The sequence below is a fragment of the Myxocyprinus asiaticus genome, chromosome 31, assembly GCF_019703515.2.
Source record: "Myxocyprinus asiaticus isolate MX2 ecotype Aquarium Trade chromosome 31, UBuf_Myxa_2, whole genome shotgun sequence".
In the NCBI taxonomy this organism is placed as follows: domain Eukaryota; kingdom Metazoa; phylum Chordata; class Actinopteri; order Cypriniformes; family Catostomidae; genus Myxocyprinus; species Myxocyprinus asiaticus.
The window spans coordinates 44140225-44168043 of record NC_059374.1 but is presented as its reverse complement, the minus strand read 5'-3'; the positions used below and the strand labels follow the sequence as shown (position 1 = coordinate 44168043).

The window sequence follows — 27819 nt, the reverse complement described above, 5'->3', positions numbered from 1 at the left end:
GTCGTTGACAGGTTTTAAGCAGCTCATCTGTTTGAAGGTTGTGTTTGTGTTGGTGGGGTAAATATAGACCTCCTGAAACATAAATCACAACCTTTTGTTCAAGGTGAGAGGGAGGTGTGACCAGCAATGTGTTAAAGCTAAAAACAGAAGACAACAACAGAAAAATAATGACCAAGAAATGAGTCTGACATGTTTAATAAAAACAACTGCTGAGTCAGTGTTGGTTTTATTATTTCTCTCCTGTATGGTAGAAGAAACACTAGATGTGTTTCCAAATCTAGTGTGCTGCCTTCCCAGACAACAACAGTGTTTATATAACACTAGACGGCTTGTGAAGAATTTGAGACGGCATTTGATAACACAGGACAAATACACTTAACACTATGTTGAGTACAGGCAATAAATAGGAGATTTAAAGGGGATATTCAGGCAGCATGAGATCTATGGAAAAATAATTTGGGTTAAATATGAGTTAAGTTTACTCAATGCACAGCATCCACGGCATGCTGTCGATTACCACTGAACATTATTTACGTTCCTCAGTTTGTTAAAATGAACAAAAAACTATTCACAGAAATGCACTTACAATGAAAGTCTGCTATGCTTTGAACAATCATTGTGTATTTAAAAAAAAAAATAAATTTCAACTACATTTGATTAATTGTCTGAATACTCCACAATATTAAGCACACACTAAACCTTCAACAAATCATATTTTCCCACCACAGGCATCAGAGCTCTTTATTATTTCCTTTTTTTCTGATTTGAACTCCTTTTGTTCTTCTCAACCCCGTCACAGACATAATAGAAGTGCAATAAACATCTGTATATTGCTCCAATTCAATGACTACAAATATAACATTTATGACAGTTTTCTCATTTTTATCTGATGAAGCAACAAATAGGCAAATTGTGAGTTTGTGGTCTCATTCTTTTTATTAGAAATGTTTTGTTTTTTTAACTAAAACCCAATTTATTTTTATAGCCCTTAACATGTCAGGCTGTGCTCAACAAACAACAATACATTGATTTTTAATTGTGTTCCCGTTTTAACCTCCTGAGACCCCGTGTCCACGTGCGTGGACATTACGATTTGGCTTCGCTATAGGCTATGCGTAATTTAAATTAATTTAAACTGACTGATCTCAGTTCAGGAGACTCTGTGCTGTCGTTAAAGGGTTAAACTTTAGATGCACCGAGTTATGTGACAAAACAACATGGCGCTGATCACAGCGGAGTTTCTCTTTAGGAGATACAACAACAAAACTACATCTGGTAAGAAACCTAATTAAGTTTTTACATTGAAACCTGTTTGAGTCAAAAGATTAGAGTCTCTAGTTTCATCCGATATGACATTTTAAAAATGTCATCAATTTATCGCGAAACACCACGCTGTTAAACACAATGACCACGTATGTGGACTATAGGCTCATTTTCATTTAAAATCTCCTATATTTACTGAATTATCACACTGAGAATAAATGGATGCATCCAAAAGCTGAAAAATCAGAGACTTTATATGGAGTTAGAGTGCATTTCAAACTGTTCTGAGACCAGTGCAGACAGACAGCACACTGGAGGTTAAGTCATTCACTAAATAGGGAGCAAGGGAGCATCCTATAGCTCTCTATGCAGTTAAGTGCATTCACTCCTAAAATCTGATCAAAAGTTCAGTTTCAGGCTGCAGATGATGTTTGGATCACTCAACATGTTTGACAGACATGTGACAATGATAATCAGTACATAGATTCAGAATTTATAATGTATCATTTTATTTTAACATGGTTGACAGTGATTGGATGATGCTGGACATTACTTTGAATCAGAATTAATTATGCTAATTTCTGATGTAATGTTTGTAACGTCTCAGAAACATGAATAATCAACACTCCTGGACACATAATAAACTATTTGATTAAAAAAAATAAAAAAATCGTTCTATAGCTTGGTATTATTTAGAATTTCAAAACTTAGTACAGCTGTCCACAAATGTGGACATAAATAAAAAATAATATATTATATATATATATATATATATATATATATATATATATATATATATATATATATATTATTTTTTAAATTTTTTTTATTTGCATGTTTCTTATGGGCTACTAGTTACAAATATATATATATATATACACACACAAATATCTAGAATTTGTAATGTATAATATATTGAATATTCCTTATTTTTGTAATGAGTAACTCAACCCTGTCACAGGTTTACAGTAAGAAATGTGTAACAGAGTGCTCAAAATGGCCACAGAAGACCACATAAATTAATACATTATACATATATTCATAGATTAAAATATAAAAAATTTTAAAGTACTGATTTAATATCTTTTTTTTTCTTTCATAAATTTTTTTATTGATTACAAACTCAAATTAACACTATCAGCACATGAAAACACGGAATCACATTTAAACACTTTTATCAATATATGCCCCCCCACCACCCCAACATACATCCCAGTGGTCAGACATTGAATAACAACAGACACACATATAAACAGGCTGTTCAAAGAAAATACATAAAAATACATAATCAAATTTACCATCAAAAAGGAAAAAGAAAAAGGGTTCCACATATTAATTAATTATATATATTTAATCTAAACTGTCCCTCTCCACTGCTCTTCCCTGGCAACCCTCTAGGAGGGCCAAATAAGTGCCCCACTTCCTACCATAAACATCCAAGCTGCCCAGCTGTCTATACGACATCTTTTCAATGGCCGCCACTTTGCCCGACTCGGTGCACCACTCATGAAATGAGGGTGTACCAGCCGACTTCCATCCCCCAAGAATCACCTTCCTGCCAGTCATCACGCTGGTAAGGACCCAGTTTTTTATGTGTTTGTTCCCTACGTTAATACCTGCCCCATCACCCAAAATACAAAGTCTAGGGCAGAATAAAATCTGAGTGCTCAAGACCTCACAGACATAACTCTGAATCCTTGACCAAAACTCTTGAATCTTAGTACAGAGCTAAAAAACGTGGGCCCATCCTCCAACTCCAAACATGTCCCCATCCTCCAACTGGCATCGCCAGCAAGTAGGTGTGTCTTTAAGGCCAAGCCTATACAATCTAGAGTCCAATAAAAACGATGCAGAATCTTAAATTGAATGAGGCGCACCCCTGCATCCCTAGACATAGACTTGATATTTTTAAAAATCCTACCCCATTCTTCATCCTCCAGTACTAAATTCAAGTCTCTCTCCCATAACTTCTTAAGAGATGCTAAATCCCCATCCCCTAGGTTCTGAATTAGCCAGGAATAATACGCCTTGTGACCCTTTCCAAAAGCAGCAAGCACCATCTCAAGATTGTCTGCCACTTTAGGGGGCTGTGTACTACACACAAAGGTGGTACAAAGTAAATGGCGCAGCTGTAAGTACCTGAAGAATTGAGAACTGGGAATCCCAAAATGCTGTATAATATTTTCAAGGATCTCAATGCTCCATTTTCATACAGGTCACCCAGCATAGCAACTCCCTTCTCAACCTATTCTGTCCAGCAGAAAGGGGACTTGTTAATGCACAATTTATGATTTAACCAAATACTTGTGGCAACGTTCAGGTAAATGTCCGAATTGAGCATGCAGGAAACCTTTGTCCATACTAAATGCATGTGCGAGATAACGGGATGTGTCTTTACTTCTCTCGGGCAGCTTGGTAGAAAGACATTGCAATGGCAAGATAGGGGCAAGTACTTCCTGTTCAATAAAGAGCCAAGGAGGGGCTCTCTCAGGTGGAAGCGACCAATGTGCCAAATGTCTGAGACCAAAAGCATACTAGTAAAACAAAATCTTGGGGAGACCTAACCCAACACAGTCAGTTGGCCTGTGTAACTTATTAAAATGCATCCGAGGATGTTTACCATTCCAGATAAAGGATTTAGCAATACTATCAAATTGTTTAAAATAAAAGAGGGGAACTTCAGTGGGGAGTGACTGTAGTAGGTAGTTGAATTTTGGAATACAATTCATTTTTATAACATTAACCTTTCCAGTCATAGATAAATGTAGTGAAGCCCACCTGTCCACATCACTCGAAAACCTTTTTATTAAAGGGTCAAAATTAACTCTGACTAAATCACACAAATTTCCTGGGAATAAAATACCCAAATACTTAATGCCCTGTTTGGGCCGCTGGAAGGGGCCCGGCTGGAAAGCCGTTACTGGGCAGTACACTGTCAAAGCCAAAGCTTCGGATTTAGACCAATTAAATCTGTATCCTGAGAACTTAGAAAAGGAATTAATAATTCTGTGGAGGTAAGGCATAGATCTATAGTTTATATATATATATATATATATATATATATATATATGTATATATATGGAATCAACATTTAAACCCCACAACCATCCCTCCCCCTCCCAATCCCCAACCCCGTCCTGACCCCCAACAAACATCCCTGTGGTCACATAAGAGTATATACACATGATCAAAGACACACACAAAAATAAAAAGATAAAAATAAATAAATAAAATAAAAATAATATAATAATTACATGTCCAGCAATGTCCCGTACCCGCCCCATTTCTCCATAAACAAATTCAAATTTCCTAGTCTTCTAAATGACCCTTCTTCAAAGGCCGCCACCCTCCCCATCTCCGAGCATCACTCATGAAATGAGGGCGCTCCAGCCGACCTCCAACCCCTTAAAAGTATCTGTCTGGCGATCATGATGCTAGTTAGGACCCAACTTTTTATGTGACTATTCTCAACATCAATGACCGTCCCATCACCCAAAATACAGAGTCTGGGGCAAAATGAAAGCCGAGTGCCCAATACATCACTCACAAGACTCTGAACCTTCAACTAAAACTTTTGGATCTTAACAAACCCCCAAAGACATGGGTAATGTCTCCATCCTCTGGTTGGCATCACCAGCAGGTGGGTGTGTCTTTAAAACCAAGCCTATACAATCTAGAGGGGGTCCAATAGAATCGATGTAAAATCTTAAATTGCATCAGACGCACCCTTGCATCTCTAGATGCAGACTTGATGTTTTTTAGAATCCTAGCCCACACTCCCTCCTCCAATACCAAGTTTAAATCTTTCTCCCATAATCTCTTGATAGAAGTTAAAGCTCCGTCCCCCAGACTCTGAATTAACAGGGAGTAATACACTGATGCCTCATGACCTTTTCCAAAATCAGCAATCACCTCTCCCAGAGTATCTGACGCTTTAGAGGGGTGTATGCTACTCCCAAAAACTGTACAGAGCAGGTGTCACAGCTGTAAATATCTAAAGAACTGAGATTTGGGAATCCCAAAATGTTGAACCAGATTTTCAAAGGATCTCAACACTCCACTCTCATATAGGACACCGAGTGTATTAACCCCCCTCACAATCCACTCTGACCAGCAGAAAGGGGACTTATTAATGAAAGATGCATTTCTTGAAGAAACACTATAACATATTTCTTATGTTAAAGAAAATAAATAACCTTCCTTCTTTTTATGGGGTGCCCCAACCCATTCACATTCCACGTGGAGAGAGACAGTACACTCATTTTAACATTTGACATTTTAACATATTTTAAAAAATAGATTGTGTGTCAAAAATAAAATTATAATGACCATATTCCAACATTAGTGCAACAATCAAACCCCGAACTTCCCCCAGAACAAAACAAACAGAAAAAAGAAAAACGTGCGCATTAACCCCACGCACGACAGCGCCAACCGGAGTCCATCCTTCTAAACTCAAACAGTCCATGTACGCCTATGAGAACCCCCGCGACAACTTTGCCATCGGATTGCTCAAGTCCGGTTTTTCTATACACATTTTGTGAGACAGAATTACATAACAGAATATAATCTATAAAACAAACTCCAGCCAATAAGAGGCATAAGCACAAAGAACATGCAGTTTCATCCACAAACTGTCCTGAAGGAGTGTTATTCCCCAAAACAAACTCCAGCCGCTAGGTGGAACCAACACAAAAAGAAACAAAAAAGGCCCTCAGTTCCTCGAACAGTCAAGTGAATGTTCAGTGAGTCAGGCCCACTCGGCTGCAACATGAGAACCACAAATAATTTACTCAGTCATTGACTTTATGAAGGACATTGCTTGCTGTGGGCATGTAAATATTTTGTGGCCATCCTTAGTATCTATTCTCAATCTGGCCGGGAACATCAGTGCAAAAGCGACCTTCCATTGGTGTAAGAGTTTCTTACATTCCTTGAATCAATCACGTTTCTCTCTTGTCGAATTCGCAAAGTCTGGGAACAAGAAAATGCTTTTCTTCCAAGAAAGCCTTCCTTTACTCCCCACATAAAACAAGATCTTTATCGGATGATCTCAGAAATTTAGCCAGAATTGATCGGGGCCTGTCTCCTTCTGCGGATCTCTGAGCTGGAACTCTGAGCTCACTCGATTTCCAGCTTATGGCCTGTTATGTCGAGCAGACTCGAGAAGAGCTCATCTAGGAATTTCACCATATCTCGACCTTCTTCGTCCTCAGGAATTCCAACAATTCGGAAGTTGTTTCACCGGTTACTATTCTCAAGGTCTTCCAACTTTTCCCAAATGCGCTCCAAGTCCATCTTGGTCGCTAGCAGATTAGCAGCTAATTCCCTCTACAATGACTCCAGATAATCAATCCGTTTCTCAACATCCACCACTCTTGTAACCAACTCAGTGAATTTCGTCTCCATAGCAGTGATCGATCGACGTATTACAGCAAGATCCTCCAAGTCAGCAACGACCTTCGCCAGCATTGCTGACATGCTCGACAGTTGACGCTGAATCTCTCCCACCGCATCGTCCAAACCGAGTCCCCGGTCTGCGGCCCTGTCAGGGGTATCAGCTTGAGCACATAAGTGTCTTTTAATATCTCCAGAGCCCGAGGATTTTGAATTCTTTGACATATTGTCTTCATAGAACAGTTATGGAATAGGGTGTATTGAATCTCACTGGTTTATGACACAAAAAGTATTAAAAACTAGCAAAGTGTGTAAAGCTCACCGTTCACACGTCCGACTCTCGTATGGCGCCATGTGACTCCGATTTAATATCTTAATATCATGTAACGGGGTTGAGTTGTTGAGCTTGACGAGACCTGTCTTACTATAATACACGTCAAAATATGAATACAAATTATGATATTTATTACCTGTTTCTGCGCTGTTGAAGAAAGCTGAATGATGTCACTTCTGGTTAATAATGTCACATATGGGTGGAACAAATATTTTCTATGGGCTGAAAGTGGTTGGTGTGACGGGGTTGAGTTCAAACTGAGGGACAAATCTTTATAGCCTGGTTTTTATTAAACATCATGCATTTTTGGTAAAATATATTTCTCAGCAAAGGACACAAATAAATGTTTACATTAATGACAAAATGATTGACAGTGTGCACATTTGATTAATTTTTTCTTGGTACAAATTCAGTGAAGTGCCTCTGGGACATGACAAAATGCTTGGTAAAAGATAGAAAAAAGATATTCTTTTATGATTAAGATTGTTTTAATGCAATAATTATTTACATTTCATTTTAGTGAACTGCCACTTTAAAAAGTCTTGGGGACTGAAATATTACAAAATCATAATCATCTAATTCTTCATATGAGTAAACAGTCAAAAATTGACAATAATAGTGTCCACATTTACCACATACGTTTGTAAACAGTGGTTATGAATTCAGATGAACCCAAAGGAAATGGCATTTATTTAATTAAGATAAATTAAGTAATGATTTTAATTATTGCTAGTATTTAGTATTTAGTTATTTTTGAAAACGCACTGATACATTTTTAGCATGTTTCTGTTTGGTCACGTATGTTGGATGTCTCCATCTAGTGATAATTGTGAGAAACAGCTACTTTAGAGATAACACATGTACATTACCCAGAGTTCTATTTTATGTCTTTGTTTACATCTGGAAGGCATGTTTTTTACATTGTTTGCTCAATACGTCTATAAGACATTCATCAGATGTCTCTGAGATGTTTAGCAGACGTATACGTGTGATATCTGGGCTGGTTTTGTGTGCCATATGTTCAACTTTTTATATCTAACTGTTGCTCTTACAAAAAGTACTGTGGCGGTACCATGGTGCAGGAACAGTTTCAGATGGTACTACCACAGTAGGCTACTTTGATCTATGATACTGGAACGTTACAACGTTTATATAGTACTCCAAGGTACTTTAAAGAATACCATGGTACTTATCCAAAAACATGGACTACTATTGTGCTTTTTAAGGCTGGGATAAACACTCATATGGGACGGACTCAGTTTTAATCTACTTTGTTTACATCAGAAATATTTTGTATTGCCAAAGCACTTGTAGCTTAGCTGCATACTTTTTAAACAGTGCAAAACAAAAACAACGATGATGAAGATGCTTGTCATGAAGGTCTAACGGCGAACACGGTGTCTGACTTCATCACGTCCGCAGAGTTCAGCACTGTGCGCTCAGTATGTAAACCGATGCCGATGGGTATCGGGTACCGAGAGATGCGCCTGCCGATGGTGTGAATTGCATTTTATCATGTAGTTTTGAATAATTTATTAGACAAAATATGAGCGGCACGTCATTGACCCATAAATTTCCTCCTTGTTCATTATCTCTGCCCCTTCATCTGTCTCAAAAACACTACTAACAGTAAATAAACGATTCGTGTTTTAAATATATTTTACATAAATAATATTATTTCTAGAATATGTACTTAAAAGTAATTAACTTGATGGAAAGTCTGTAACTGTAATCTGACTCCAAGAATTTAAAATGTAATTTTTGTTTGACTAAAAGAGTAATTAGATTACAGTACTCGTTGTTCAAGGCTTTCTGGATGTTGTTTGGTTTTGGAGGTAGATTTTCAAATAATGGCGCAACAATCTTAACGAACAGTTGTGCAGATAACACCAAATAAATTAGACAAAAATGTACACTGACTTTATCAAGACTTTTACAGAATTTCCATCATTACAAAGAACTTGTAATGTAGATTATTTCAGGTAAAAAAACTTCCAAAACAAAGTAGATTATACAAACTAGTGCTTGTTGACCTTTACTTGCTTCTAAGTACCTGAAAGAACACCTTTTTGTTTTTTCAAAAAATATATAATGATGCCAAGATATGTCCATGAAACTTTTAGACAGACCGAAATTCTGACCGTGAAGTCCACACACAATTTCCAATAACTGTTTTGCAACATTTAGTCATTTTTGGGCTACCATATTTTCATTTACAAGGCATTGCCGTTTTCAGATGATCAGATATTGGTTTCTTTATATTTAATCTTCCTGTCAGAATGATCTGCAATGTGGACCAGACTTTATCCTGATATTTAAAGTGTAGCTTTGTGAGAATAATCTCTGACCCTCTGCATTGAAAACCATAATAAATTGACTTTACTCATTTGATTGAGTAAACACGTTCTCTCAGTTGAATTGAGTAATGGCATCTCCAAAACTTGTGAGATTAAGTTCACTTAATTTGGTGATAATATAGAATGAATTTAACTATATTAGGGTAACTAGATGCAAGTAGACTAAACTCATATTTGCTATTTAAATGTTGTTGTTTCTACTTAATAATTTTAATTGAATGGACTCATATTTAGGTCATACAATAACACATCTTAAATAAAGAATATTATAACTGATTCTAGGTCAGTCATTAAACTTATTCCTCCACAGAAATGCATAGACACCTGTACTCAATGCTGGGTAGTAATTCAGATTACATGTAATCTGTATTATGTACTCAAATTACAAAAATCAAGTAATTTTTAATTACATTTAATAATTCCCATAATCCAACTACAGTTACTTTTTTACGGATTACATGATTACATGTTAATTAGGCAATGGCAGTAAATTGTTCATAATTTATTGATCACCGTAATTTTTCTCATTTTTCACTCTAAATCAGGCAACCTACAATATACATTCGTTAAATCTTTGAGTGTTTTCGGAAAAGAGACGGGTAGGGTTGTGAAACTGCACACAGACCTGATACCGTTTAGTTGCCAATTCCGCTTTTGGCCTGTTTTGTTTTTTTGTTGTTTTTTAGAAAGTCACTTGCAAATATGTACAGTCACGGGTTGCTATTTTTGGGCTTTCTAGGGCTTATTAACGCTTAGCACAATATGACCCATCACTAGTAGCAGCTGTCAAATATCCCTACCTACTGTTTGAGCTGCACTCTACATCAGATATGTCAATCATAATCAAATGTTAAAATGTGCTAGCAACATGTTAGCATCATGCTAACACATGCTAACAATACCTAGCTTTGTGCTAAAAACATGCTAGCAACGTCTAGCTAAGTGCTAAATCTTGCTAGCAACATTCTAGCATCATGCTAACACATGCTAGTAATGCCTAGCTAAGTGCTAAAACATGCTAGCAACACTGAGCTAAGTGCTAAAACATGCTAGCAATGCCTAGCTATGTGCTAAAACATCAGTACCTGATTATAATTCAGAAGTAATCTACCCAGCACTGCCTGTACTTCAGTTGCACAAGGAGAACTGAGGTTCAACAACAGAGTTAACAGGGTTCAACATGACCAAAGAGGACACAGATCACCCTAATGATGACATCACATAAAACAACTATTTGCAACAAAACAACATAAATAATACCAGAAAAAAGCTAAAACCTCTATTAATTTCAATGCCCCCATATGTTCCTTTGACCAAGGAAACATAATTAAATAAAGTGCAGGGAATTATGGGTATTCCCCATATATTCCTCAATTTCATACTCAATAGTTTGAGTTATTAACACTTAAAATCTTAAGTATATGGATTTTTGAGAAAGATAAAGGAACATAAATACTTGAGTTATGAGCCCAAAAACTTGGCATTTCAAGTAATGTTTAATCAACCCTCCTATGGTATTTGAAAATGGCTCCTACCTTTGGTATTCACGGTCATTTTTGACCAGAAGGATCAGATGTGTAATCCTTTTTTTTTATAATGACAATGATAACATTTCTTCTTCCATGAAGTAAAAACAATAATATTATGCATTTCTTTGGGGATTTTATGGTATTTTGATCTTATTTACATGTAAATTTCTAAATTTTACCATTAATTTGCATATACAAATAAGCAATTTAAAAAATAAATAAATAAAAATTCAGTACCTACACTTTTATAAGTTGAAACATGAAGAAAATATGAGAATGTGACATAAATTGGAGGCAGATTTCTGCCATCTGGAGAACAAAATATAAATAAAATGACTTGAAAATCATGTCATGCCAGTAACAGACAGTAGATGTCCTACTGTGTAGTCTGATGACTTGTTGAAACCTAATTTTATATTTTATCACAAGATATGCATTTGGATATATATTTAGACATGATCAAACTATTATTTGTCAAAGTTTAGCATTTTAAATTGATTTGAAGTGTCAGTTTTTGCAGTTGTCATTATGCTTACAGTCAAACCTGACCATGGTGTTACAAAGAGAAGACACAGAATAAACATTTTTCTACCAATAATTTAAAACATAAAAATGTAATAACTCAAAGTAAATGTATATTAATGTCAAGACAATAAACATCAAGAAACAGAAATGAACTGCAAAATTCTGAAAATTCAATTAGAGTATAAAACAAAAGAATCAGAGTAAACATTTCGCAATTTCAAACTTTCTATAGTAAAATGTATTTTGCAAATGTGTGTGTGTGTGTGTGTGTGTAAGATTGCTGTCATCAGCTGGAAAACAACAGATAACTTGTAATGCCAACAATGACCAAAAGATAGCTGTAGAGCTCCACTTATTGATGCCCTGATTCTGTGTGTGTTTTTAACATAATGACTGATTTATTTATTTCTATTTATTTTTTTGACAAATATAAAAAAGGTATTAAGCTCTGTGTTATAGTCTCACCAGTTCATTTGTGTGTAACAGTGTTTGTGTGTGAGTTGAAGTGTATGTTTTGCTCTGAGGATGTTTTAGAGTCTCACCCTGTAATTTCTGTCTGTTTTTTTTTTTTTTTACATTGTGGCTTATTTATTGATTGCATTTGACAGATACAAAAAAAAAAAAAATGTTTTTCTGTTTCATTTTCAATGGTCGGTCAGTTTTGACTGCGAATACCAAAGGTGTTCCTTTTTTTTTATGACCACTTAGACTTAGTAAAAAAAATAACTATGCATTTCTTTTGGGATTTCATGTTATTTTGATCATATTTACATGCAAATTTCTAGACTTATCGAATCAAGCCCAATTTTTTATGTTCAGATGGCAAATGGTGGAAAAGTCACCAAGCACTGCTCAGACAAAGAAACCATTTTTATGAAATGAGGAAAATTAATTTCAGTCAAAAATGACCAAATACCATAGGAGGGTTAAGCCAACTTGATTTTTTCCAGTAATGTGAAACATTAGGGTTTACAGTGTGGGTGATGAAGTTCTTCCTGGTTTTCTTTAGGTTCTGATGTGTGCAGTCCAGACTCATCCAACAGAACTTCTGTAAGAGTCAGTTTGGTGAGTAACTTCAGGCTTGTGCTGTCTGAATCCAGACATAGTCGTTAAAATGAACTTTATGCCACACCTGCCAATGGCGAGTGAACTGAGAAAATCTACCAGCCATAAAAAAATTTTACCGGCCTAGAAACTGTATTGTGCATCATTTATATTACATTTGTTCAGATGACATTTGGATTATTTATCAGTTTTTTTCCCTTGCATATTAGTGTTTAACAGGTCACATTTCTGTCCATTTGGCCTTAACATGTCATCCATACTTGCCTTGTTGCTCTCCAGCGTTCAGACTACGGATCAGCTCTTTGTCTCAGGATGGGGCAGACGTGCATGTGGTCCCTCAGGGTCGTGTTCTTCGATGGGAGGCGGGGCAGCAGGAGCAGCAGTCTGCGATGGAGCAGAGCATCCTCTGGGTGCTGGAGGGACAAAACTGCTCCTGTCAGGCACTGGAGGAACCGCTCGCAGGGTCTTACATCACCCTGGGTGACATGCACAACGAGCGTCTGGTCCTCAGGACACTTGTCAAATGGTCTCGTGACGAGAAAGAGCTTAAGAAGTTTATCACTTCAGCCTGTTGAGGTCACAGCCCCTGGATGGACCAATCATTGCAAACCAGACCAACACTTAGTATTTAATCAAACAATAAGCCAAGAAAAACACAGTCCATAAACATGCTGAGTTCTGGAATGATTAATGCAAAGAAATAATGAAGACGTCAGTGAAGCGTTTGAACAATCTATCACATGCTGCATTTTCAAAATGACCCATTTGCTTCTTCTGTGAAAATGAAAATCATTGGAAATTCAGTTTTGTTTTTTAAAATTTGTTAGTATGAAAATTAGTAGTTTTCTTAAATTGGTAATTAACACAAAGTGCAACATTCGACTGTTCTAATAACCTCAACTTATCCCTGTGGGACACAGAAATTTGACCTTTGGCCTAGTTTGTTTATGATATGAATTTTTGAGATCTGAATTTGAAAAGTTTGTATTTGCAGTGCTGAATTTCTTCTTAGTCTAGGCCAAAGGTCAAGCTTCCATGTTCCACAGGGTAAAGTATGGAGTTAAAACAGTGACTAAAGTATCGGAATCGGAATAAAGCTGTTCAGCCGTGACGTCAATTTGTAGGCGAATCCGGAAGTCTAATTCATCATGGGATTCCTCTGGATTTTTCTATGGGGTTTTTTCATCTTATGAGTAAAATAAGGTCTGTGGTGACATTACTTGACAATACGTGGACGTTTTGTTCTACAACATAAATTACACACAGTCATACCGCAAATGTGAATTTTTATTTTACTCTTAAGTTCAAAAACCCCATTATAAAAACCCATTGGAAAATCCAGAGGAAACCCAAGGCGAATTCTCTTCCAGGTTTTTGGACTACAAGCTGAACAGCTCTATTTTGCTCATTTGAATTCTAGTCATGTGACTTTTAACAAAACGAAAGTATTTTTTTTTTTTTACGTGTAATTAGCTGCAAATATTCAGATTTTAAAAATACAGGTTCAAATTGTTTATGATCTGAATTTATGAGATCTGAATTTCTGAAAACTGAAAATCTGAATCTGTATATTTACAGTATAATAAGAATATTTACAGCTAATTCCATCTCTAAAAAATTCCAAACATAAAATCTGCTGTTTAAAAATAAAAATGTATAAAATACGCCACAGAAATCTCCAGTTTTGTTAATTGTTACATGTCAAAAATTAAATAAACAAAATTAAGATTTTAAATACTTTAGTCATTGTTCTAGCTCCATAATGAATGGGCCCACTGTTTATTTCCATTTTAAGAAAACTAAAATGTACACTTTTAAATCTGGACATTGGATATGCTGTCAGATACTTTTTTTTTTAATAGTAGTTTTTTTTTTTTAATGAAACATTTTAAAAATTCAATATTTATTTACAGTAAATGTGTAAATGTGATGGACCAGGGAGAAACTGTTAAGAGGCTAAAAATAATGTTTTATGTAATTTTAGAACATTCAATAAAAGTTGCATCTAATTGCTTCGGTTTCACTTTATCTGTGAAGTTTTATTTTAGTGTGTAAATCTTTCTGCAGCATTTGTGCTACAGACATGAATGACACCTCAAATCAAACCTTAAAGCAACCTCAAAGCAACGCCCAGGTAACCACCAAAAATACCAGACTTGTGTTTTCAGTGTAATTTCTGCAGTGATGTTGTTTTGTAGGATAGTCATGTGATGACCTCAGGTGTGTCATTGTAAGAGGAGGCCATAAGCTTTCCATCAATTATTCAAATGACAGAAGCTGATTGGCTGCTGCATGACTGGCGTTCCAGTACACCTGTCATACACACACAGAGGAGCATCAACCGTGTGTGTTTCTACTTGTCTTTTTCTTTTCTTCGAACACCATCACTCACTATTGGATCTCCTCATTTCTGTGAATCAAGAGTGTTCCAGATCTGGTAAGGTATTTATTTCACTATCAGATAATAATTTACTGTGTATTTCTTAATGTTCTCAGTGTTAGTTTGAATGAAACTGATCTAAGAACAGTTCAGCCGTGTGTAAAGGTCTCTGGTGTCTTGTTCTGTCACATCACACTGTTGAGCAAAGACAAAGGGAATTTATTTGTCATGTAGCTTTTTCATATTTGACATTAAATTGTAAAAGTATTTTCTGTTTGGAGTAGTTGGAAATGTATAATTATTGGGGTTAAAGTCAATGCTCACTATTACTATTGCTCATACTGATTTGAACAAACCTCTAACAGTATTACATTTTGTGTTCAACTCCATATCAAGAGACCAGAATATCATAGAGACTTGAGGTCAGACTCTATTGACTTGAACCAGTAAGCAACCACTCAGAACACCCTAGCAACCACCAAGCAATCCCTTAGCAACCACCCACAACATTCTAGTAAAAACGTACCAAAAATACCATGGTAATAGCATTTTTATTTATTTTTTTTACACGCACTCTGGTAAAACCATGTTTTTTGGCCACGTACTCTGGTAATACCGTGTTTTTTGACCACGCACTCTGGTAAAACCATGTTTTTTGGCCACGTACTCTGGTAAAACCATGTTTTTTGGACACGTACCCTGGTAAAACTATGTTTTGTGGACACGTACTCTGGTAAGACCATGTTTTTGGACACGTACTCTGGTAAGACCATGTTTTTGGACACGTACTCTGGTAAGACCATGTTTTGTGGACACGTACCCTGGTAAGACCATGTTTTTGGACACGTACCCTGGTAAGACCATGTTTTTGGACATGTACCCTGGTACCCTGGTAATACCATGTTTTTGGACACGTACTCTGGTAATACCATGTTTTGTGGACACGTACCCTGGTAAGACCATGTTTTTGGACACGTACCCTGGTAAGACCATGTTTTTTGGACATGTACCCTGGTACCCTGGTAATACCATGTTTTTGGACACGTACTCTGGTAATACCATGTTTTGTGGACACGTACCCTGGTAAGACCATGTTTTTGGACATGTACCCTGGTTAAACCATGTTTTTTGGACACGTACCCTGGTAATACCATGTTTTTGGACACATACTCTGGTAATACCATGTTTTTGGACATGTACTCTGGTAATACCATGTTTTGTGGACACGTACCCTGGTAATACCATGTTTTTGGACACGTACCCTGGTAAGACCATGTTTTGTGGACACGTACCCTGGTAAGACCATGTTTTGTGGACACGTACCCCGGTAAGACCATGTTTTTGGACACATACCCTGGTAATACCATGTTTTTGGACACGTACCCTGGTTAAACCATGTTTTGTGGACACGTACCCTGGTAAGACCATGTTTTGTGGACACGTACCCTGGTTAAACCATGTTTTGTGGACACGTACCCTGGTAAGACCATGTTTTTGGACACGTACCCTGGTAATACCATGTTTTGTGGACACGTACCCTGGTAAGACCATGTTTTGTGGACACGTACCCTGGTAAGACCATGTTTTGTGGACACGTACCCTGGTAAGACCATGTTTTGTGGACACGTACTCTGGTAAGACCATGTTTTGTGGACACGTACCCTGGTAAGACCATGTTTTGTGGACACGTACTCTGGTAAGACCATGTTTTGTGGACACGTACCCTGGTAATACCATGTTTTTGGACACGTACCCTGGTAATACCATGTTTTGTGGACACGTACCCTGGTAAGACCATGTTTTGTGGACACGTACCCTGGTAAGACCATGTTTTGTGGACACGTACCCTGGTAATACCATGTTTTGTGGACACGTACCCTGGTAAGACCATGTTTTGTGGACACGTACCCTGGTTAAACCATGTTTTGTGGACACGTACCCTGGTAAGACCATGTTTTTGGACACATACCCTGGTAATACCATGTTTTTGGACACGTACCCTGGTTAAACCATGTTTTGTGGACACGTACCCTGGTAAGACCATGTTTTTGGACACGTACCCTGGTAATACCATGTTTTTGGACACGTACCCTGGTTAAACCATGTTTTTTGGACACGTACCCTGGTAAGACCATGTTTTTTGGACACGTACCCTGGTAAGACCATGTTTTTGGACACGTACTCTGGTAATACCATGTTTTTGGACACGTACTCTGGTAAGACCATGTTTTTGGACACGTACTCTGGTAAGACCATGTTTTGTGGACACGTACCCTGGTAATACCATGTTTTTGGACACGTACCCTGGTAATACCATGTTTTTGGACACGTACCCTGGTTAAACCATGTTTTTTGGACACATACTCTGGTAATACCATGTTTTTGGACACGTACCCTGGTAATACCATGTTTTTGGACACGTACCCTGGTTAAACCATGTTTTTTGGACACGTACTCTGGTAATACCATGTTTTTGGACACATACTCTGGTAAGACCATGTTTTTGGACACATACTCTGGTAAGACCATGTTTTTGGACACGTACCCTGGTAAGACCATGTTTTTGGACACATACTCTGGTAATACCATGTTTTGTGGACACGTACCCTGGTAATACCATGTTTTTGGACACATACCCTGGTAATACCATGTTTTTGGACATGTACCCTGGTTAAACCATGTTTTTTTGACACATACTCTGGTAATACCATGTTTTTGGACACGTACTCTGGTAATACCATGTTTTTGGACACATACTCTGGTAATACCATGTTTTTGGACACATACTCTGGTAATACCATGTTTTTGGACACATACTCTGGTAAGACCATGTTTTTGGACACGTACCCTGGTAAGACCATGTTTTTGGACACGTACCCTGGTAATACCATGTTTTTTGGACATGTACCCTGGTAATACCATGTTTTTGGTACACGTACCCTGGTTAAACCATGTTTTTTGGACATGTACCCTGGTAATACCATGTTTTTGGACACATACTCTGGTAATACCATGTTTTGTGGACACGTACCCTGGTAAGACCATGTTTTTGGACACGTACCCTGGTAAGACCATGTTTTTGGACACATACCCTGGTAATACCATGTTTTTGGTACACGTACTCTGGTTAAACCATGTTTTTTGGACATGTACCCTGGTAATACCATGTTTTTGGTACACGTACCCTGGTTAAACCATGTTTTTTGGACATGTACCCTGGTAATACCATGTTTTTGGATACGTATCCTGGAAATACCATATTTTTACACATATATCCTGGAAATACCATATTTTTACACATATAACCTGTTAATACCATATTTTTGAATGTTCAGTCTGTAAGTCATCCTGCAGCGTTTGTGCTCCAGACATGAATGATACCTCATGTGTGTTGTTGAGGAGAGGTATGCTGTTACTTTACTAACGGATCACAATTACAGACTTATATTCACCTGGCTGACATTTAATACTTAGTGTTAAAGGTTTGATCAAATCACTATAAACAATAGTAATAGTGATGATTGTCTTAACAAACACCACTAATAAAGAATTATATTTATAGGTCAGAGGTGAAGATGGTTTCTCCTGCGATCGCTTTGGCTTTACTTCCTCTTTTACTCACAATGATTATTCGTTATCGCTATTATTTTGTGCTGCTGTATCGAGCTGTTCTGATCCGGTGGGTGCGGGACTGTTTAACGGGCATCAGTCGAGAAGAACGGGCCTATCAGTACATTCTGACCCACGCCATGCCCGGTGACCCTGAGAGCATCCTGAACACCTTTGACCAATGGTGCAGCAAAGTTGAGTTTATAAGCAACATCGGGCCCAAGAAAGGTATGTACACACACAAAAATACAGTATATCATACCTTCAATCAGGTACCACCTGTGAACCTGTAGCTCAAAAACATTAAAGGTGAAGTGTCATTTCTGTGCCACTAGTGGCACTTTAGAGAACTGCATTATGTTTGAGGGGCCCTCAAGAGTCTCATCTGTTCAGCTAAAGCACTTTTTATGCCACTATGTAAACGAGCGTACGCTAAATGCCTTAAACGAAAATGTAAATGAAGACATTATTAAACTAATTTTCTTTGAGCAGGTAAGATTCTGGACCGATTACTACAGGAACACTGTCCGCTCACTGTGCTGGAACTGGGCACTCACTGCGGGTACAGCACTGTACGGATCGCACGTTCGCTTCCGATGGGTGCTCGAATCTACTCCATTGAGATGGACGAGCGAAACGCTGTAGTGGCCGAAAAGATCATTCGTCTGGCGGGCTTTGATGACGACATGGTGAGATCATAACGAAGATCTATCATAGTTAATAGTAGTTAAAGACACCTAATATAAAGTTGGACAGAGTCAATCAATGTTTCCTCTCTCTGGGCAGGTGGAGCTGATCGTTCGCCCATCGGATGAAGTGATCCCGCGCTTGCGTGAGGACTACGGTGTAGAGTGTTTAGATTTTGTGTTCATGGATCACTGGAAGCGCTGTTACCTGCCTGACTTGCAGCTGTTAGAGGGTAGCGGTCTGCTCGGAGAGGGTTCGCTCATCGTAGCCGACAACGTCATTTTTCCTGGAGCGCCAAACTTCCTGCGACATGCCCGCCGCTCGGGTCTGTACGAGGTCAGAGTTCACCGTGCAACACTGGAATACATCCGTGGTATCCGTGATGGAATGGCCGAACTGAGGTTCCTCGGGATAAAGTGAAAATGTTTGTCCCAAACAGGAGAAATTAGCAACAAGCAACTGAACAGTTTACACTTACAGTTAACATTACCGACTATTAAATGTTTTATTTATTTGATCCCATCAGATGATTGAAGAGACAAGAGATGAAACATATGTCATTATTGAGACCATCATTCACAGCGCCCTCCAGTTGATCCATGTGCCAAGCCTTTAAGGAAAAGTTCACCCAGAAAAGAAAATTCTGCCCTTATTTACACACCCTCATGTAGCTCCAAACTGTATGTTGATATTTATTAGTGAAACGCAATTTCTTTTTTTTTTTTTTAAGAATACGGTCCCTGTCGCGTAGACGTGGGGCTCTATTTTTCACGAGTGCGCAAAGCGCAGAGCTACGTGCTACGACTGTGCGCTACGTCTTAACCAATTGCCATGAGAGCATTAACTCTAAGCGCAATTTTAGGTGGGTGTAGGCGAGAAGGTCATTGCTCTTAGACATTTGAGAAGCAGGTCTAATCTCGGCTTCAAAGTCTAAACTCAGTTCCTGCATTTACAGTTTGGAGATTTCACCAGCAGGTGGTAATAAAGTTCATGTCCAAACTCTGAATGCAATGTGGAACATCAAATATGTCTGTGATAATCACTGTTGTTGCTGTTTTATGAAACCAAAATTTATGAGATTTGTGTTAAACTATCAGTTGAAAATGTTTTAGTTGGGGGGTTAGCCAGGTCTCCAGCCAGGTCTCCTAAGCAACCAAAATTGGCCCGGTTGCTAGGGAACGTAGAGTCACATGGGGTAACCTCCTTGTGGTCATGATTAGTGGTTCTCGCTCTCAATGGGGCGTGTGGTAAGTTGTGCGTGGATCGTGGAGAGTAGCATGAGCCTCCACATGCTGTGAGTCTCCGCGGTGTCATGCACAATGAGTCACGTGATAAGATGCGTGGATTGACGGTCTCAGAAGCGGAGGCAACTGAGACTTGTCCTCCGCCACCCGGATTGAGGTGAGTAACCGCACCACCACGAGCACCTACTAAGTAGTGGGAATTGGGCATTCCAAATTGGGGAGAAAAAAAAAAAAGAAGAGTTTTAGTTATTATTATTATGTTTAGGATATATTCAAATTACATTTATAATCTAATTTATATTGGTATTTTTCCACCTGTTGTCATAGAGTGATTTTTAAGTCACTGTAAAAGGGGCCGGTGGAAGAAGTTGGAGAGAGTAAAATGTTTGGATTTGGTATGATTTTTTTTACCGCTTTGTTATTTTGATTATATTTCCGTTTTGTTTGAAGTGTAATTTGAATTTAGAAATATTTTTGCTTTAATTTTTTCGTGTTTCAATATATAACATTTTTCAAACTTAAAATCGACTGGTAGAAGTGAAGTGCGTGCCGATACAATCACCGTTAATACTAGCCATGATTTGTATGTCTGTAGAGGACAATGACTAATAATAGTTACGTTCTCTATCATTTAACGGAGTGTACATCCAAATCCTGACGAGAATCACATTTTCCATGCATATAAAAGGAGCGTGTCACAGGCATAGAAATATGCTGACATTCATCAAGGATGCAGTTAATGCACAAAAGAATGTAATTTTCTATTCATTGCTTACAGTCCATTTACACTACCAACTTCTTATGAATGTGCTGTCTTTGATTATATCGCTGGTGCTTGAGGGAATGGAATATATAATAGGACACAGACGGTGCAATAACTGGAGAAGAACCTCAGAATTAAACCGCACATGACCCAGCCCATTTGCGCTTTGCACGTGCAAATTCACCAAACCCACTTGCGCCTAGACTTAGTGCATACTTGCACGAAAATACCAAAACCTCATGGCCGTGCCCACTGACTTTGCGCTTATGAGTTATGGCATAGCACTAGTGCTTTTAAAATAGGGCCCATGATGTTATGACGTTTGGTTACAAGTCCCTCGAAAACCAACAATGTTTGATGTATTAATGCACAAACCTATGCAATGTTTGTCCAGTGCTGTTATATGTATATTTTGCGTTCTACAGAAAATCTAACAGCATACAGGTTTGGAATGACATGAGGATGAATAATGGGATACTCTACAACTTTAAAACAATCGGTCACACTTTTTGAACAATGAATTTGGAACACAACCTTTCCAGTTGTTTGTCACGACTGGATAAGGATTTTTTTTTTTAAATCATTTTGATTTAGATAGATTTGCTAATGAATCATTCACAGCTCAACTGATTCACTGAATCATATCAAAAGAATTATTTGCTCACAGATCTTCTGCAAGCTACTGTCATACCGGTTTATAAACAACTGAACTCTCCCTTCAAGTCTTGAATCATATTAAATTGGGCGTAATTCTATTAAAATGTGAAGTTGTGTGTAAGAATTGTCCAAGATGAATAACTGACTATAAATTTGTTTATTTACAATTATAATTAATCCAAACAAGTAAAAAGAATTATGATACAAACAGCACAAATACATTAAACAGTCATTGAGGCACAAAGTTTAACCTGAAGTTCCCGTTGTTACTTGTCATTTAACAGACGTTTCTTATCGATGCTCTAATTCCAGTGACGGGTGATGTATTTTCACTGCGGGGTAAGTCAGTTATAATCCATTTCCCAGGATGATTTTACCAGGAAAGATAATGTGCATTACAACGTGCGAAGATCGCTGGCCTCTAAATGCATAACGCTTCATAACACTCCTCCTATAGTCTGTGAATATGAAATGAATATGTGTGTGTGTGTGTTTCTTCTGGCCAGACCTGAAAATGCAATGACACATATACAGTTTATTTCAGTTGCGCACTGTGTTTTCTAGCACACAGAAGTCAAACGGTGGCAGCTGTTTCTCTTTCTGTCACAAACACTGTCTAGTCCATCTTCATGCTTCTGACAACAACAACAACAACAACAACAACAAAACAAACAGACTTTTGATGATGGATTGATGAGGTCTAGATCATCCACTGGTCCTGGTCTTGATCGGCTCCTTCCATGTCGACCTGTCAGTGAGTGACACTCACATCATTCACCTAAAACCAAAACTCACATCTCTTCAAAAGTGAAGTTTATAATCGCATAAAGAGTCAAATCAGGTAACCTGTTGTTTTAACAAAGAAATATCCCATTGCATAGTTAATAGACTTCACAATTGTGAGGCCTTTAATATTTAATCACGTAGCAGATTTTCTGACATCCTCATAACTGAGATCAGTGTAAGTGCCTTCCACATTAGCTGAAACTCAATGGAAAAGAATATCTCATGACGTTTGCGTGTGTGGCTCTTGACCTCTGACCTCATTGATTTCTCCATCGTCAGGAAACTCGTTATAGATGTTCATGTCGTCCATGTCCTGCATGTCTTCATCGTCCTCTGAGTCTTCCTCACTGTCCTCCTCATCTTCATCATCTTCCTCCTCTTCCTCATCAAAGGTCTTGCAAAAAGACAGAAAGTGAAACGTGCGTCTGACAACGATGTGTGTCATATTTACCCCAAAATCAAAAGAAGATTTTGCATAAACACAATATAAAGACTTTTAAGCACACTTTGCCCCAAACAACAAAACTTACATTTCACATGTATGTACTGTATATAATAGAACATTACAAATTCATACCATGCATATGTTGGGCAATTCCACAAAAATGTCAACCACATCATGGAACAATAAAAAGTTTTAACCAAAGGGAAAAAAATGCCCTTTTAATGCCTTATTATAGTATAATGAATAATGAATCATGCCGTCCAAACCACTAGAGGGCGCCGCTTGCTCACACAGCACTGACTGAAGCACTGAATGCAGAAACGCAGCCTTTTAAGGTTTAGAAAATCGCACAAAGCCATGTTGAGATTTCAATCTTAACCCTTCTATTGCGTTCGGGTCATTTTTGACCCGGGAGAGGTAGATAATAATTTTCAAATACCACAATGTTTTTAGTACAGGAACCAAATTGTGGGACTTTGTCAAGACTATCAAAATAAATTTTTTTTATATACAAATATATATATATTTGTTTAAATTTAAAAAAAAAAAAAAAAAAATTACATCTTTTGCGTTCGCGGGTCAATTTTGACCCAGGCATCAATTGTGGCTTTACACATGATATTATGTAGATTTTTTCTGTTTTGTTTTTTGTACATCTGTGAATTACATTTTTACTTATAAATACTTCACTCATATTTTTTAAGTTTTAAGTTTCATTTTTTGTCTCTCGCTGGGACTGCACACACACATACACATACACACATTCCTGTATAAACACATATGACAGATGTAACAAACATGAACTAAATCAAAGGTTCTACTGTTTAAAGGGGGTGTAACTAGAACAAAAGTTCATCAGCTTACAGTATACTCACACATCAACATTCAACAGTTCATGAGAGTAAATAGAATAATTTAGTAAAGAAGTATTAATGTTATATAGCTGTTTTGATGAAGTTTAGTTGAAAAAGAATACGTTAGTTTCATAACTAAGTTCTATTGATCAGTTATGAGTCATAGTAAAAGTAATTCTCACATTAGATGTTCATATAAATTGTATATAATGTTATATTTAGATAAAATTTCACAGAAACGTTGATAAAAAAAGATGTCTTCACATGTATCTCACTGGTTTTGCTGTAGTTAATGTATATTTTGAAATGTCAAAGAATTTCTACATTTTATTATTTCCGATTTCTTTTTTTATTTTACTTTTATTTTCTCCCCAATTTGGAATGCCCAATTCCCAATGTGCTCTAAATCCTCGTGATGTCCTCAATCCAGGTGGCGGAGGATGAATCTCAGTTGCCTCCGCGTCTGAGACCGTCAATCCGTGCATCTTATCACGTGACTTGTTGAGCGTGTTACCGCGGAGACGTAGCGCATGTGGAGGCTTCACGCTATTCTCCACAGCATCCACGCACAACTCACCACACGCCCCACCGAGAGTGAGAACCACATTATAGCGACCACGAGGAGGTTACCCCATGTGACTCTACCCTCCCTAGCAACCGGGCCAATTTGGTTGCTTAGGAGATCTGGCTGGAGTCACTCAGCATGCCCTGGATTCGAACTTGTGACTCCAGGTGTGGTAGTCAGCGTCAATACTCACTGAGATACCCAGGCCCCCACATTTTATTATTTCTAAACATTAATTAATAACTTTTATATTTGTCAGTTAACATGCCAAAAATATCAAACTTTTTACATGTGTGAACAGTTAAGAACCTGTTAATGCTAGTAAAATCCTGGTTATGAATTAATTATAACCTTTACTTCTACTGGGTCAAAATTGACCCATGAATGCAAAAGGTGTATGCAGATTCTGAACGCAATAGGAGGGTCAACTCAATCAATCATGCAACATTAATGGGGATAATACCGATGTCTCGGCAATCAAAGTCTTCTGGTATCTAAGCGTTTTGGATGGCTTGACCTCATCATGTTTAGGTAAGTGCCGCTTTCACAACTGTCACGTCTGCAATGACGGTTTTTCCTCATTAATGTGAGAACGAGAAAGAATAAAAATTAAATATGACATGTTCTTAGGAGTGCTTACCCTTCTACATTTTGTGGCTATCATTATTTCTGGATTTGTGTTACTAATTAATTTGAAATAAACCATCGTTTTTTCATATCTGCATTTTCATGCTTATAACCAATGGTTTTAATTTGGTCAATAATTGTCCGATAAATATCGGCAACCGACACATTGGTATATCACTAGTTCTCACTCACCTCAAAGATGGGCCGTCCGATGGGCATCAGGTTATTGTCCTTCTCTGCGATATTCTGCAACTGAACACATACATTTCCATAAACACACGTGCATTAGTTTATAAGCGTTCAACACACACTCACATACACAGCCAGTACTGACCCATGTCTGGTGCTGCTGCTCCTGCTGGTGTAGCTCAGTTTCATCCACACACGGACGATCCAGATTAAACCACAGAGACTCGGTAACACGCGGAAACAGAGACGGGAAGAGTGTGGACATTTCTGTGAGAACAACATATATAAACAAACATATAGAAGAAGAGAAGTGTCATTTCTGCACCACTAAATGGAATTATTGTTTTCAAAACAGCTTTCTGAACACGCCCTCTTCTGTCATTGGTCAAACAAACAGATAGCCCCGCCCCTTTACTCACGCCATTGGTCGAGTCAATGTTATCGGGTCACTCGAAACAAACAGAGGAATTTTCATAATGCCACAGAGAAACAGTGTTTACAGTTTTCAAAATAATTAACCTATGAATGGCTTACTTATGTATGTCTCTGCATATTAAGCTGTGATAGGAGAAAGTATTTTAAAACACACTTTAATAATGACTTTAAATAAATGTGAGTGTTTTGAAACACACCACATCAACAGCTCTGACTCAGTAAAATCTCTAGCTGATCCAGTATTGCATTTATTTCACTTACAAAACCCAAAAGTACTATAGTAATACCATGTTTGGACACCTACCATGGTATACTTTTAAATACTATCGTGTACCAATGAAATACCATGGTATAACTTACAAAAATGTACCATGATAGTACTATGCACTACAAAAATTACCATAAAGATCCACGTTGTTACCAAAGATAGTTGACATATACCACTCGACATGTACCATGTGAGTACCATGGTATTTTTTTACAAATTAAACAGCCACAGTACTACATGTGCTGCGCGGTCAGCTTCTTTCATTTTTGTCTAAATAGAGTAAAGATGAGTTTTCCTTCGTTATTTACCTGCAAATGTGTGCAGAATTTTCAAATGTAAGCACACGGCGGAAGTTGGTGCCAGAGATGATTTAGCAGAGACGCACCACTTCTATTTAAAGGAATGGGAGAAATTGGAACGCTCAACCTAGAAGCTCTGAGCGCCCAACGGTCAACGGACGTAGAAAGGAAGTCCCGCCTTACAGATAAAATAACCAATCACCTTTTAGATGCAGACATCGTCCGTCAATCAACTCGAGAATGCGCGTGCGCATTAGCTATACAAGATGGGAGAATTGCTTTATTATAGTAATCTGAGGTAAAGAAGCACAATTTATGATTCCATTGTTGTCATATTTTATTGCCGATTTGCTGGTTCTTCATTTTTGAGATTTCAGTCTTTCTCCATTCATGTAGACAGTAGCTGCACTGTCATGACTGGAAATAACCTCCCGAGAGCGTTCCAAAGATGACCGCCGAGTGGACTAACTCGCTAGATCGACTTTGTTGCTGCACTGAAAGTTGCCCGTCAGAAACGTCATCAGCGGATGTTTAGTTCCGCCTGTTAATCAGCTCACTGTACACACACGAACCGCACATATCACACGATATCTACAAATCTCTAAAAACACCATAAACAATTTTTTATGAGCTAAAGTCATACAAATATCACCGTCAAGAGCCTGACGAGTGACGAGATCACATGAGTTCCTCAAAGAGAACATGACTGCAGAGTCCTTTTACACACTTTTTTATTATTTATTTTTTTAAATGCTGTATAAACAAAACAACAACAAAACAGGATACATTAAATAAAGACATTAAAATAGTAATATATGTTGACGCATTTCACAGCGTTCTTATTTTTCTAGTTCAATATTGTTTTTAAGTATCGTCAGACTTCTGCCATACTTAACTTTATGTGTACTAAATTTACAGAGTAACAGGTTCATCTTTTAATGAGACATATCATAAAGAAACCAAACAAAACATTTTCAAAGCAAAGTTGGAAATTATACATAATATAGTCTTTAACAAATGAGCAGAATCTTGACGACGCTCAATAAACCTTGAAAACTATCAATGCAGTTCATGTTTTACTCATTTGCTACATAGTGATGACTTTGACGATTACATGTGCTTTTGTGTTCAGATCAAGGGCAGGTCACAGTGACTGTAAACTGTAATTTGGTCATGAGGTGAGATTCCATCCCTGTGTTAATGACTGTGTCCTTTAGACTTTGATCGAGCTGAAGCAGCAGAACTTTCACACTTGAGCTGGAGAAACTTTAATCTGCAGCTGAAGGGAGGACAAACTGTCCAGAGTAACAAACAATCTGGAAAAATTACATTTTGAACAGAAAAATGGACATTTTACTCTCTAGGTATGTTTACTTGAAAATAAGATCTACTTCTTTTCTTATGTTAGTCTGAGAACACTCATGAGAATGTTTCTATTTTGCTGTTTTCTATGTAATGTAAAATGTTTCGTAACTAGTTACAGTATAATCAGCAGGATGCACATGAATGTGAGAATGTTAGTATTTGTTCTGTCTCTGTTG

General features: G+C 37.6%; 4 protein-coding genes across 7 annotated transcripts in view; 2 read left to right on the top strand and 2 right to left on the bottom strand.

Moving 5' to 3' along the window:
* phox2a (paired like homeobox 2A) overlaps window positions 1–27819 on the bottom strand; it is a 180303-nt gene that overhangs the window by 79336 nt on the left and 73148 nt on the right. The window lies entirely within an intron of this gene.
* On the top strand, window positions 14895–19915 carry LOC127421838 (transmembrane O-methyltransferase homolog). The gene is made up of 4 exons (XM_051665007.1): window positions 14895–14907; window positions 18413–18687; window positions 18952–19148; window positions 19246–19915. Exons 2-4 carry the CDS (start codon window positions 18426–18428, stop codon window positions 19564–19566), a joined length of 780 nt encoding a protein of 259 aa, XP_051520967.1. The 5' UTR covers window positions 14895–14907; window positions 18413–18425; the 3' UTR covers window positions 19567–19915.
* The window catches only part of anapc15 (anaphase promoting complex subunit 15), a 337271-nt gene continuing 331400 nt past the window's right edge, over window positions 21949–27819 (bottom strand). For 2 of the 4 annotated variants that reach the window (XM_051665020.1, XM_051665019.1), the window contains exons 2-5: window positions 25422–25546; window positions 25280–25339; window positions 22853–22990; window positions 21949–22558 (exon numbers count right to left, since the gene is read on the bottom strand). In XM_051665020.1, coding sequence (XP_051520980.1) covers window positions 22511–22558; window positions 22853–22990; window positions 25280–25339; window positions 25422–25541 — 366 coding nt within the window. In that variant the 5' untranslated portion in view covers window positions 25542–25546 and the 3' untranslated portion in view covers window positions 21949–22510. Of the gene's footprint in view, window positions 22589–22852; window positions 22991–25279; window positions 25340–25421; window positions 25547–26287; window positions 26442–27819 lie in introns of those variants that run through there. The other 2 variants (XM_051665021.1, XM_051665018.1) reach the window with 2 other exon arrangements.
* folr (folate receptor) overlaps window positions 27516–27819 on the top strand; it is an 8754-nt gene continuing 8450 nt past the window's right edge. The window contains exon 1 of the mRNA XM_051665010.1: window positions 27516–27642. Within this exon, the coding sequence (XP_051520970.1) occupies window positions 27623–27642 (20 nt within the window). The 5' untranslated portion in view covers window positions 27516–27622. The remainder of the gene's footprint in view (window positions 27643–27819) is intronic.

What these genes read in the sequence shown, in the direction of transcription:
- LOC127421838 (XM_051665007.1), top strand. Translation starts at nt 18,426, where the DNA reads ATGGTTTCTCCTGCGATCGCTTTGGCTTTACTTCCTCTTTTACTCACA. An exon ending in CAACATCGGGCCCAAGAAAG is followed by an intron (nt 18,688 to 18,951) that starts GTATGTACACAC and finishes TTCTTTGAGCAG; the next exon opens with GTAAGATTCTGGACCGATTA. An exon ending in CGGGCTTTGATGACGACATG is followed by an intron (nt 19,149 to 19,245) that starts GTGAGATCATAA and finishes CTCTCTGGGCAG; the next exon opens with GTGGAGCTGATCGTTCGCCC.